Source organism: Elephas maximus, chromosome 22 (assembly GCF_024166365.1).
Source record: "Elephas maximus indicus isolate mEleMax1 chromosome 22, mEleMax1 primary haplotype, whole genome shotgun sequence".
Classification (NCBI taxonomy): Eukaryota; Metazoa; Chordata; class Mammalia; order Proboscidea; family Elephantidae; genus Elephas; species Elephas maximus.
Window position 1 is genome coordinate 73,132,979 of NC_064840.1, and position 14,412 is coordinate 73,147,390.

The 14,412-nt window shown below is 40.7% G+C and overlaps 1 protein-coding gene across 1 annotated transcript; it reads left to right on the forward strand.

The window, feature by feature from the left end:
* The first annotated feature begins 1,116 nt into the window (after positions 1-1,116).
* C22H8orf48 (chromosome 22 C8orf48 homolog) lies at positions 1,117-12,638 on the forward strand. The gene is made up of 3 exons (XM_049865510.1): positions 1,117-1,209; positions 8,670-9,222; positions 9,263-12,638. The coding sequence occupies exons 1-3, from the start codon at positions 1,117-1,119 to the stop codon at positions 10,291-10,293; spliced, it is 1,677 nt and encodes a 558-aa protein (XP_049721467.1). The 3' UTR covers positions 10,294-12,638.
* Positions 12,639-14,412: the final 1,774 nt, after the last annotated feature.

A 14,412-nucleotide genomic window follows, 5' to 3' on the forward strand; every position in this document is an offset into this window, starting at 1 on the left:
ATCTAAAATAAAAAAAATTTTTAAAAAGTGCTTTTTAATGAAGCACTTCTGTTACAGACCTATATCAATGCCAAAATTACTTGCTATAACCTAGCTCTACCACCACCTGTCGTCCTGGAGTTGACTCGGACTCCTGGCAACCCCACGTGTACCCGAGTAGAACTGTGCTCCACAGGGCTTTCAGTGGCTGATGTTTTGGATGTAAGTTGCCAGGCCTTTCTTCTGCAGCACCTCTGACTGGACATGAACCTCCAACCTTTCAGTTCGCAGCCATGCACGTTAGCTGTTTGTACCACTTAGGGATTCCAAGTATACCTACGAAGCAATTCATTTCCTTTATTTAACTCTTTGCTTTTTCCCCCTTAGCAAATTCACTGGCTATTTTTATACTAAAATTCCACTCCAATGGCAAATTGTCAAATTAGCCTTTCTTCTGGTTTTCGTAGAAGCACACAAAGGCAAAAAAAAAAAAAAAAAAAGTTTCCTATCTCTGATAATTTCTTTAAAAAAAATTTAAAAAAAGAAACACTGGGATTATGTTCATTTATCATAATTGTAAACAAAATTAAAAAAATACGTAGGTTAAAATTGGGACATTGGAAACGCTTGGCCTCAAACTTTGTGTCGTTAGCTTACATTACAACAATTATGTTTGCCTACAATTATTTGAAAATGATTAGATAAAACTCACATATCTAGATATTATTTTAAAATTAAAACCTACCACATTTTCAGGATTTAATTTTATTTAAGGGTAACCTTTAAAGCACAAACTCTGGTAAAGTTAGCCATGATCTGTATATGTTTAAACAGCATAGGTTGGAAATTTATTTAAAATTTTTAATTGGGAAGCTTGTTCTCCAGGAATTTATAAATTTTTTCAATATATTTTCTATCTATCATCTATCAGAATTTTGCAATAAAAAACTTTTAAAAGAAACTTTTGTGTCATGCACATAATTTTGACATCATTTTTGTAAGCTCAAAAACATTTCCAAACTATTACAAGTTCTACATATACTTTACAAACTACAGACAAATGGATAATACTCTCAATATATAAAATGCTCTTAAGTGCTTTTAAGAATTCATGTGAAAAAGAAATCCTACGGAAACATGGCTAAAGAAAATGAACAGACAGCATACACAAAAAGAAATGCAAATGGTCCTTATACATACGAAATGATGGTCAAATTCATTCATAATAAGGCAAATTCAACTTAAAATTTTACTGAGATGCCACTTCTCACCCATTAGATTAGCAAAAAGCCGTAAGTCTGAGTACATATCCCGTCGGCCAGGTTTTCAGGAACAGGTACTCTCGACCACTGCTGACATCAATGCACGATGTCCACTCCTGGAGACGGGGATTTGGGAATAAGCAGGAAAACTCCATATGCCTCTTTTCTTGGATCCAGCAGTCCCACACTAGGAATTTTCTTAAAGATATGCGTCCATAAACAAAAAGCAAATTTGTTTTCTTACAAAAGCAAAATGTCCATCAAAATACACAAATACACTATGGCACACTCCACAACAGAGACTGTGTAGCCCAAGCCGGGAATGACAAAGACCTCTATGCTGATGTAGAGTGATCTCCAGGATATATTTTTAAGAGGAAAAAAAAAAAAGGTATAACACAATGTGTAGAGTATCCTAATTTTATTGTAAGAAAACCGAATCCAAGTGTATATTGGCTTATATTTCTTAAAAGAAACTTGAAAGGATAAATCAAAAAAAATTTTTTAAATTATTTATAGGGAGCTTATTTTTATTATTATTATTTTTTTAATAGGAGAAAGAATCTAAACTGCTGCGTCTGCCCCAATTTTTTCTTTTCTTCTTTTTTTAAATCATTTGTACACTGAAGTTTATGGAGTAAAACAACCTTGAACACCATGTTCACCATGTAAGGCAAATACTATGAATAGACTTTGTTTGGATCCTGATCCAAAAACTCCAACTATGAAAAGGCATTTTTGAGACAAGAAGAGAAATTTGAACAGTGAATAATTATAACATGATAAAAAAATATTAAGGAATTATTGTGTGTTAGATATAACAGATCAAAATATGGTCATGTTTTTAAAAGGGCCTTACGTATTAGTGATATATACTGAAGTTTTTAGGGACAGAATCATATTTTGAATTTTTTAATACTCCTGTGGGGGTTAAAACATAAAGAGGGGGATGAGATAATTCAAAACCTTTAAAATGTACATACATGTTTGTCAATCAATTACAATTCCAGGAATTACCCTAAAGATATAGGTATGAATGTGCGTAAGGGTTTAGCTATAGGAATGCTTACTCCCACAAATTTTAGGAAAAAAAAAAGGAAATACCCTATGGTTAGGTAAGTTTTTATTAGTTAAATCCAATAGTGTAATTCAATTCAGCCTTTAAAATTATGTTGAAGAAGGCTTCTTATAAATTACATGGAAAAGTGTTCATATTACAAATTGATAAAAACAGTTATAAAACCATAGTTCAGTATAGGTTTTAATAAGAAAAAAATTATTCAAGGAAAAACATTAGAATGACATTAAAAAAAAAAAAAACAAACCCAGTGCCGTCGAGTAGATTCCAACTCACAGGGACCCTATAGGACAGAGTGGAACTGTCCCATAGAGTTTCCAAGGAGCGCCTGGCGGATTCGAACTGCTGACCATTTGGTTAGCAGCCGTAGGACTTAACCACCACACCACCGGGGTTTCCATAGGTATTTCTAAATGTTTATAGTGGTTACTTCTGGGAGGTCAGAAATGCAGTAACTTTTACTTAAAATCAGTATTTGTGGCTTTTCTTTATCTTTTAAAGTACTCACTTTTGCACAACAGCTATTAAAGTAAAAGGCAGCTCTCCCTAAGACAACTAATCAATTAAAAAAATATAATAAAACTGAAGACAGAAAAAAGTAATAGAAATATTTAGATATTTTTGAAATTAAAAAAGATAAAGAACAATCACTGCACTGTAAGTTGTAACCATTTTTTATCACAAGATGTACGATGCTTTACTCCATAAAAATAGTTTCTCACATGGAGATTCCTAACACATTCAATTTAGCCCCTTAGGGAAGAGCTAAATATTTCACTTTGCTTGGTTCTAAGAACCAAGCCTAGTGTTAATTGTGAAGACTATGCAAACAACAGAACATTCTTGAAGAAGCTGTCAACTTAATTTTCCCTCTTCCATGAACTAGATTCCCTCCTGGTACTTGAAGCACTTACTGATGAAGATCAAACACTGCAAACTTCAGTATGGATTATATCTCAAAGTGAAGAAAACAAAATTCCTCAAACTGGGCCAATAAGCAACATCATGATAAACAGAGAAAAGACTGAAGTTGTCAAGGATTTCATTTTACTCAAATTCGCAATCAATACCCATGGAAGCAGCAGTCAAGAAATCAAATGACATTGCATTGAACATATCTGCTGCAAATACCTCTTGAAAGTGTTAAAAAAAAAAAATGTTACCTTGCAGATTAAGGTGTGAAAGCTGGACAATGAATAAGAAAGACCAAAGAAGAATTGATGCCTTTGAATTACGGTGTTGGCGAAGAACACTGAATATACCATGGACTTCCAGAAGAATGAACAAATCTGTCTTGGAAGAAGAACCAGAATGCTTCTTAAAAGCGAGGATGAGGAGGCTTCATCTCATGTACTTTGGACATGTTATGAGGAGGAGCCAGTCCCTGGAGAACAGCATTATGGACTGACACAGTGGGCTCAAACATGGCAACAATTGTGTAGAAGCACCTGGAGAATGAAGAGTGCCCAGGGCAATCTCTAAACTTATGTGACTTCTTTCTCTCCATCTCCAGCCCCAATCAGCCTTCAACCACAGTGTAATCTGTAAAGATTATATCTGATCCTAAGAGATGTCAAAATGCTTGTGATGTCTGGAGGAAAACCTTGGCAGGGGAAATCACCCATTGAAAGAAAACTGGCAAGGGCTCTAGGCTATGCTGTTTGTGCTGGAGACTGAAAGAAAGCCAGCCAGGCTCCAGGAGGGAGTCCAGCTGGGGGCCAAGACCTAGGTAAGACATCCACCAGAGGTTTGTGTAAGGGCCATTAGTCTTGGATTTCGTCAGGATCCTGGGAAGAGACAGACTAACTGTGCCTTGGTGGAAAAGAATGAATACCCAGTCAAGAGCCACTTACACTCTGCAGTTGAGTGCAGCAAAAGGATCAGGACAAAGTTAGGGGACTCTCAAACCAAAGACAATAATGCTTTTCCCTCTGCCGAAGTGCTATCTTGGGAAGCAGGAGGAGGGAGGAAGGAGTACCTTCAATGTTGAGTTGTTGTTGTTCAGTGCCATCAAATCGGTTCTGACTCAAAGCGACCCTACATACAACAGAACAAAACACTGCCCGATCCTGAGCCTTCCTCACAATCATTGTTATGCTTGAGCCCATTGTTGCAGTCACTTTGCCAAGCCATCTTAATGAGGGTCTTCCTCTTTTTTGCTGATCCTCTACTTTACCAAGCATGATGTCCTTCTCCAGGGACTGATCCCTCCTGATAACATGTCCAAAGTATGTGAGACATAGTCCCATCATCCCTGCTTCTAAGGAGCATTGTGGTTGGCTTCTTCCAAGCAGATCTGTTCATTCTTCTGGCAGTTCATAGTATATTCAATATTCTTCACCAATGCCATAATCCAAAGGTGTCAATTCTTTGGTCTTCCTATTTATCGTCCAACTTTCACATGCATATGAGGAGACTGAAAATACCATGACTTGGGTTAGGCACATTTTAGTCCTCAGAGTGACATCTTTGCTTTTCAACACTTTAAAGAGGGCTTTTGCAGTAGAGTTGTCCAATGCAATGCATTGTTGAATTTCTCGACTGCTGGTTTCAATGGGTGTTGAATGTGGAGCCAAGTAAAATGAAATCCTTGACAACTTCAATCTTTTTTCCATTTATCATGATATGGCTTACTGGTCAGTTGTGAGGATTTTTTTTCTTTATGTTGAGGTGTAATCCACACTGAAGGCTGTGGTCTTTGATCTTCATCAGCAAGTGCTTCAAGGCCTCTTCACTTTCAGCAAACAAGGTTGTATCATCTGCATAACACAGATTATTAATGAGTCTTCCTCCAATCCTGATGCCTTGTCCTTCTTCATATATTCCAGCTTCTCAGATTATTTGCTTAGCACACAGATTAAGTATGGTGAAAGGATACAACCCTGACGAACACCTTTCCTGACTTTAAACCATGTAGTATCCTCTTGTTTTATTCAAATGACTGCCTCTTGATCTATGTACATGTTCCTCATGAGCACAATTGTGCTGGAATTCCAATTCTTCACAATGTTTTCCATTGTTATGACCCACACAGTCAAATGCCTTTGCAGCCAATAAAACACAGGTAGATATTTTTTCTGGTATTCTTTGCTTTCAGCCAGGATACATCTGACATCACTAATGATATCCCTGGTTCTGTGACCTCTTCTGAATTTGGCTTGAATTTCTGGCAGTTCTCTGTCGACGATGTACTCCTGGCAGCTGCTTTTGAATGACCTTCGGCAAAATTTTACTTGCATGTGATATTAACGATATTGTTCGATAATTTCCACATTCGGTTGAATCACCTTTCTTGGGAATAGGCATAAATACAAATCTCCTCCAGTCAGTTGGCCAGGTAGCTCTCTGTCAAATTTCTTTGCATAGACGAGTGGGCACTTCCAGTGCTGCATCCGCTTGTTCAGCCATCTCAGCTGGTATTCCATCAATTCCTGGAGCCTTGTTTTTCACCAATGCCTTCAGTGCAACTTGGAACTCTTCCTTCAGTACTATCGGTTCCTGATCATATGCTACCTCTTGAAATGGTTGGATGTTGACCAAACATCTTCATTAGGAACTTAAATTTAGCATTGACTGAATATTTGTCCAAATGAGGCTATCTTATGTGGAAATGTCTACAATATCATTAACTGGCTAGTTAATGGCTTTCCACAGCTTGGTGAGAATTTGAAAGGAAGAGTACATTACTAACGGGAAATAAAATGCAATATATTTTCTTTGCACACTTGAGTGCTGATTGGATTCTTCTGAAACAACTATTCCAAGATTCATGTATTTTAGCTTAGTGAAGAAATAGTTCCATAATTAAGTTATTGAGACACTGAGATGTTAATGCTGACATTTCTAATCAAAAATGCTTGGTGTCAATTGCTTGATTTTCCTTTCTAGATGAAATCATGTTGTATCTCTTTCTTGCAAGTTTTGATAAAATCTTCTCTCAGTACAGTGCATAGGAGTAGTTTGTATCCATTGGTACAATATAAAAGTATTTTGAGCTAAGATAGGCACTTAGTCTCAACTCTTCACTAGCTTTTATGTGTTTCAGGGATTTTTCTCACTTAAAAAAAATAGTAGTGTACCACACTTGTTCACAGTTCTCTTAACAATCTCTACAAAATATGGAATACATATTTTTGTCAGATACTGCTTACAGAATGGTCTGAAATGTTCTATTCACAAATGCATCACTAAGAATGCTCATATGCAAGGAAGACAGTAAGCAAATATTATCTTAATTTTATGTATAGGAAACAGGTAACAGGAGTATAGATTTTGGATAGAGTCACCTTTAAAATTTATTCTGTTACAGGCTTAGATTTGAAAGGTAAAGGGTACATAATTTATATGAAGAGTAATCAGTTCTATGTTTGAAATCAAACTATGACCTTCTCCATTAATCTTATTTGATAATGACAGTACTGTTATTTTACTTCCTCAGATAACACACCTATTAGAATGTTAAAACAGTCCACTAGTTCATGTTGGTTATTATAAAGCAATTGTCAATTATAGGATCCTTCCCTCCCCCCATATTTACCAGCTTCTAGGATAAAGTCATTTAGAAAAAAAAAATCAAGAGCATTTTACAACGCAACATTTTTTTTTATTTAAATAAAACAAAAGTGGGCTGGTTATCTGAAGTATTTAGTATATTAGAAGATACAAATATACTATATTTGAAAGCAGCTTCATTGCTCAATGTTTTGGGGAAAATGTCTTTAAAGCTTTTATTAAAATGAATGTGTAAATATTCAGGAACAAGGGAGTGCTTTAAAATAAAAATGAAAATCTCGGGCCCTTGAGATGCTAGGAGTTACCTGCACGACCCACAGATTACCTGATACCTCTCTGTAGAGACTATCGTTGTGTCATAAAATATTAAAATGTAATTTGGATTGAATAAATGAAGCTGGGTTCTCTTTCCTATCTTCAATATGAAGCTGGCTTACATTCAAGGAATGCTTTTTGAATATTTCAGGCTTTTGACTCTTCTCCAACATGAATCTTTTGGGAATAATGTTAAATACATCTACTTAGATAAAACCACACACACACACACACACACACACACAAAGAGCAACTGAGCCTGTTCTCTTGAAATTATCTCAGACATTTTTTACTAAGATATTCACTAAGATCTAGACTCAGACATTCATTAAGATTTATAAAAAGTTAATGTCCAGAGTTAACGTTTTATAATTTCTGAGAATACTTGTTTATTACTAGAATAGTCTACCATGCTTTTTAAAAGAGCTTGTTAAAAAAGGACAAATCATGAATACCAGCCTAATTTGGGCATTCATTAATACAAAGGATTAGAGTTCCTTCAGCTGTTACTGCTTATTCTACAAAATCCACTGGACTCGTGCGAGGTAATATTTCTGTTTCCATGGTCACTGAAGTCATGCACTCAGCAGCGATCTACTGAACACTTCCCATGTTGTAGGTACTCTCCTAGTGAGTATATGCCTTATATACTAGTCAGCAAACACTGACATGCTTTCTGCCTTCATAGTGTCTTAGTCATCTAGTGCTGCTGTAACAGAAACACCACAAGTGGGTGGCTTTAACAAACAGAAATTTATTTTCTCACAGTTTTTGAGGCTGGAAGTCCAAATTCAGGATCCTGGCTTTAGGGAAGGCTCTGGAGGAAGGTCCTTGTCTCTTCAACTTTGCTTCCTGGTTCCTTGGAGAGCTTCACTTGTCTTGGCTTCTATCTTACCCCATTCCTCCACTGCCCCCTTGTTTAATTTCTTTTATATCTCAAAAGAGATTGACTCAAGGTATACCCTATAGTAATCCTGCCTTATTAACATAACAAAGACAGCCCATTCCCAAATGGGATTATAACCACAGTCATAAAGGTTAGGATTTACAACACATATTTATAGGATCACTATGAGTTTATGAGTAGGAATGGACTGGAGGGCACTGGGTTTGGTTTATTTTTGAGGACATAATTCAATCCATAACATGGAGTTTTCTCTCCGGGGAGGCAAGAGGAGACATTACCAATTACTCATGGAACACAGCTGCAAACTATGACTAAAGGGCTGTCAACTGTATGGAGCTGTGGGGGGGGAGGGTAGGGAAAGTATGATGCTGGTCTTGAGAAAATAAACTTGGAGTACTAACTAATCATTTACAGAGTGAGTTGTGTTGGCGTGGCCATCAGAAGGAACTGCATGTACCAAATCCTTGAGGTGGGAAGCAACCCTGTGCTGGGAAAACTGCGAGGCCATGGAACACTGGAGTAGGAAAGTCTTCCACCATGAGGCTGCGGAGAGGCACGAGTCACGCCATTCAGGGGTCTTACAAGACGGTTTCAGCGTTTCCGTCTTCATCCTAAGACAAGCAGGTGCCCTCCTTGGCACGGGGCAGACCTCCTCATCCTCAGACGAGCAGGTGCCCTCCTTGGCACGGGGCAGACCTCCTCATCCTCAGACGAGCAGGTGCCCTCCTTGGCACGGGGCAGACCTCCTCATCCTAAGACGAGCAGGTGCCCTCCTTGGCACGGGGCAGACCTCCTCATCCTAAGACGAGCAGGTGCCCTCCTTGGCACGGGGCAGACCGCTGTGTTTCTGCGGCTGCCTTCCGGCCAGCGTGGCTTCGTTGTCCCTTGGCGGGGCGCACATCGTCACCGTTCCCGCCTGTCCCGCTGGCCTCGCACAGGGTACACCCGACTGGCCCCTGGGACAACGCACTCGGCAGCCCCTCTGAAGCTCCCTGGCCCACCGTCAGATGCTGTACTTAGAGTGTCACCACGGCGAGGAGGCGGGAGAGCAGACGACGACGCCAAGACGGACAGTAACCGGCACGAGGGGCGCGGGCGGAGTCGGGGCTCGGGGAGACGGGCGGGGCTGGGAGCGGGAGGAGGACGCAGCGCGCGGGTGCGGAGGGGGGGCGACGCACGGGGGCGACGCACGGCAGTGACGCACGACAGCGTCGCAACCGCGCACGACGGCCCCGCGTTGCCAGGGCAGCGGGGACCGGCGTCGCCCGGAGGACGGCCGTGAGCTGCCGGGAGCCCGACCTGTCCGCCGTGGGCTCCGCCGCGACCAGTCCGGAGTCAGCCCCGACCGCGGCCAAGGCGGCGAGGAGCGGAGCCGGTGCCCGGAAAGCCCGGGATCCGAAAGGAGCCCCGACGGCCATCGGCGCTGTGACGGCCGTCTGTCTCGGGGAGACCTGGAGTCCTCGCCGGACGGACGCGCCGGAGCCTTCAGGCTCGCTCGGTTCCTCGGGGGGCGGCCGCCCTGGCCCCGTGCATCTGGGAGCGAGCCTGAGCGTCGGGGGCAGACTGCAAGCTCGGAACGTCAAGATACACCATCTGAGTCGCCAGAACTTAACAACAATGAAGAGAAGTTTAGCAGAAGATGGATCGACCACCTCGTGGGCCGGGAAACTAACCTGAGACAGTACCAGCCGGATAGTGAACTTCAAAAAGAAACTACTCAGGGCTCAGGCAAGGAACGGAACGCCCTGCAGTCGTTCTGCAACGACAAGATAAACCTGATCCGTGGTAGAGGGAACTCTAAGGAGGGAAGGAGGAGCAGAGGTAAAAAGGTGCAGCTCAGGCCGGATGCGGGGGATCCAGAGATGGAGGCACAGAAACGGGCAGTTCCTGATGAGCTCGTGAACAGAATCTGCTTAAAAAACCTGAGGGCAACTCTAAAACAGGTGTCAGCAGCTAAGCAACACATTTCTTCACAGTGTCACCACTGTAACAGAAAAAGGGCAGAGCTCGCCCAGTCTGCCTTCCTGAAGCAGAAGACGACTTTACTGGAATCCCTTCTGCTCCAGCAGAAAATAGATGAGCACCTTCACACCACGGATTTTCTCACCTTTATTGGAGAAGCACACAAGAGCCTTCCCAGGCTGTCAGACGACCCCAGACTGATCTGGAAAAGACTGACTGAGAAAAGTCAGATCGGATGCTCTGGTTGTGAAAAGTCAGATACAGAGCAGAAGCTGTAGCAGGATGGAAACAGCACTTGTCACATTCACCTTTTTCTCTAGCACGTCTCAAGCCACTTACTCCAACCAAACAAGATAGTGTTTCCTGATGATACTGTGTACTGTAGATAACAGGTCCTGTTATGCATTTGAATAATTCCTATTTCTGTAGGCACTCCGGAAACTATCTTAAGGCTTTACTTTGTTTCCTTCACAGATTGGAGGACTAAGAACTTTCCATACAATATGTTTTTCGTATTTTAGAGGACAACTTTATAGCTGGAATAGTTAGCTTTTGCAACAGTCGAGCAGCTGATGGTAGTTTGCACTGGGGTGTTGATAGTACACATTGGGAAAAAGTATAGCGATGTATGAGATAATTAGGAGGTAATAACTGATAGTCCTTGGTGATGAAATGGATATAAGGATTTAATAAAAGGTAAATGTCAATAATGCTACCAGGTTTCTTGTGCACCTGGGTGAATGATAAATAATTTCATTAAGATAAGAGCATTGGAGACGAACATGATTGATGGCAGTGACCGTGAAAGTGATTATTTGGACATGATTAACTTTTACAGGGTTGCTATGAGTTGGAATCGATGGGACCCAACAACATGTCTGAGGTGTATGTGAGACGTCCGCATTCAGAAGCCGAGGAAACATTTGGTTATTTTTCTTTCTGTCTGGAGGAAAGCTGTAGCTTAGAGATTTGAAGTAAAGGGGCAGGAGGGATTCTTGGTTTATAGTTGGAAATTGAAGCCACAGGTGTGGTAAGCTCTTGTGGAAGTGAGTGAGTGAGAAGAGAAGTAGGGCTAGGACCAGCTCCTGAGGAATTCCAACAGTTAATGGCTGGGTGGAGGAGAAAAAGCCAGCAATGGTGGCTGAGAAGAAATGATCACAGAAAGATAAAGTAAATAATTACTGTGTAGTGTCACAGAGGAGCCCTGGTGGCACAGTGGTTAAGAGCTTGGATGCTAACCAAAAGGTCTGCAGTTTGAGTCCACTAGCCACTCCTTGGAAATCCTATAGGGCAGTTCTATTCTGTCCTGTAGGGTTGCCATAAGTCGGAATCAACTGGACTGCAGTGGGCTGGTTTTGGGCCTCTTCCTCCCCTTCTTCCTCTTTCTCTTCCTCCTTTTCCTTCATCTCACTGCCCCAAGCTTCCTGTTTTTTAACACGACCACCAGTTCCTTCCTCTTTCAGTATCTTCTGGACATGACGTCTTATTTCCATCCCATTACGGCTCTCCTTATCATCTCTGCCCTCCCATGCCTTTTCTGTCCTCTGCAGTCCATTTTCCAAACAACTGTCAGAATTATTTTTCTGATATTTTTCTGATTGAACACAAATCTCTTCAATAAATTCCCTTTATTTAAAAAACAAAAACCTTAGTGGTTTATCAGTGCTACAGAAATGGTTCAAACCAATTATTGCCACTGGGTGTTCTTTTATATCAAGCCTAAATTTAGCTTTCTAATCTCTTATTCTCCTCCCCCACAACCAAGTAGGAATCGTCGACTTGAGGGCAACAAGTATATTCAGACTGAGGAGCACTTGGGTGGCTGAAGTGATTTGTGATCAGCTGCCAACCTAAAGGTTGACTATTTGAACCTGCCCAGCAGTTCCATTGAAGAAAGACTTAGCAATCTGCTTCCATAAAGATTACAGCCAGGAAAACCATATGGAGCAGTTCTACCCTGTAACACACGGAATTGCCATGAGTCTTGCAATTCTCTCAGCTCTCTTGATCTTTTGCATATTACGGTTTACGTGTACATATTTGACTCAGAGTCTCTTAACTGCCTTTTCCAGCTTGTAGACTTGTAAACCAGCCTAAAATCTCACCTTTTTTGCACCTATCCCATATTACCTGATCAGAATTAAAGGCTGTAGCCTGTTTGTTTTTATGGCATGAATACAATTTTATATTATAGCACTGTATCTTAATTAACGTGCTTTTCACTTTTCCTTGATAGCCAGCAACTCAGGAGTGAAGAATCTTACACTATAGCCAAAGTGCTTAGCCCAGTGCCTTGCATGTGATGGTGTGCAGTGTCTCACGGATGCAAAAATAGGTGCTTCCGAACAATGAGGTTTAAAATATCTTTTGCACCAACAGAAGAAAACAGTCTGCTAGCATACTATTATCTGTCAATGTTTTGACCTGTGTAGCTGTTTTCTGTAATTTTTATCCCTTCCCGGGTTGGATTTCCTTTAAATGTGTACTTTTTTTTTTTTTCCTTAGTGGTAAATTAGGGCAAAGGTTTTTGGTGAGACATCTTTCCAGTAATATAGAGCTAATCAATACAGTATTCATTTTTAAGAATCAAATTTAAAAAAGACAGTTCTATATAATTCACATGTTCAGAAAGAAGATATGTATTTGAATTGAATTTTAAAAATGATTAATGACTTTCTGGAATTTTGAAATGAAATAAAAGTTCTTGATGCTCAAGCTTGAAAAGATTTTTTTGCCTTTGAATAAATTCAAAAGGAATAAATATCCTTACTGCAAGCTTTTCCTGGTTGCAGCCAAGAGATTTCCATTCAGCTGGAATGAAAAAGCCCATCAGATCAGCTGTTAAGAAACCACATATCTCCCCGATGCGCAAAAACATATCTGGCAACTTGGCACACAACTATTTAAATATGTAATTTGTGTAACTGGGATAAATTATGCAAATATGCAGTTCTTTAGATCACGTTTTCTCGTCTAGATTTTCCATCAAATAAAATCAGTCTCTGCATCCAGAAGGAAACCCACGCATTTAACAATAATGACTCCGTGGGGACAGAAGGAGCGATGTACCAGAATAAAAGCAACTTCAGTCCTTGGCGTCTGAATCATTTAATTCCAGTCTTAGAGCTGTTAGGAGTGTTTGGGACACCCAGCTCTGGATACCTCCAATTATAATCATGTTAGTTTATTTCACCATGATGCCTAATATAGTAACTCGGCTGAATCTGCAATAACATAGCTAAACAGGTTGCGAAGAAGTAGGGATTGCGGCTCTATGTGTGTGTGGTTTTTCCCCCAATTCAGTCTGGAATTGACAGATTAAAAAATACATACAAAAATAGTTAATCTAAGAAATAGAATATGAAAGATAGTTTCACTTCTGTTCTCAACTGATAATGCCCTTTGGAACAGAGAAATAAGATTGTTTTCCGATGTGGAGCAGACTCAAATTACATTGAAAATTGCTTCTACAAATTTTTTCAATGGCTCAAATAATCTGAAAATCTAGTTTTTAGGAACCCACTGTTCGTTGAGGTATTGACTGAGGTTTCGGGGAAAGTATGCTGTGGTCATCCCACCCGAAATTGCTTCAGATATTGAGACTCATGATGCCGCACACACACTAAGAGGGTGTGAAAAGGTTTACTAGTCTCACGGTGAGGCTTTCTGAGCAGAGCAGGGAAAGGACAGAAGACTGACTTGGCTTGTACTGTAATTAGGGAGTGGAGCTGACTTGGGGATTCCCACAGGGGCAACTTATGACCACCGTGAGTCTTCCAGAGACTCCAGGAGGCATGAGAGGAGGTGGCAGAAGCCTCTGCAGTGAAGGGTTGAATCTCTGGGGAGCCGAGTGAGTAGGGGAGCACTGATGGTAGTGCCTGTTGAAATGCAGTTTTAGGGCCTTTTATTATTTTATTATTAGCGGTCCCCATTCAACGTGGGCTGGCTTATGAGTAACAGCATAAATATTCCTAAGCAAAATTCGTCAATGATGAATACGTTTTCTAGATCCCCAAAATGGCCTAGGAAATGTTGGGCTTATTTTAACACTGTGGGTTCTAAGAGAATCAACTACTGTTTCCTGACGGTGTCAGAGATCAGAGGCCCTCAGCTTACCGAATCATTTTTAGGTGGCAGGGCAATGCTCGTACCCTTTGTGAGTATTTGTAAATTCTGATTGAGTTTGTCAAATGGATCTCCTCAGAGGAGGATATCGTTAGTGCGATGTCAAATCTGTGTTCCTGGACTAAGTCGGATGTGGTTAAGATTCTGCCTGCAAAGACTGTGTGCGGTGGTGGGGATGCTGAAGTACCCACGTGTAGCTGGGTAAAGGCATATTGTATTTTTCTGAAGATGAAGGCAAACTGTGGCTGAGAGGCTGTTGAAATAGGCAATCA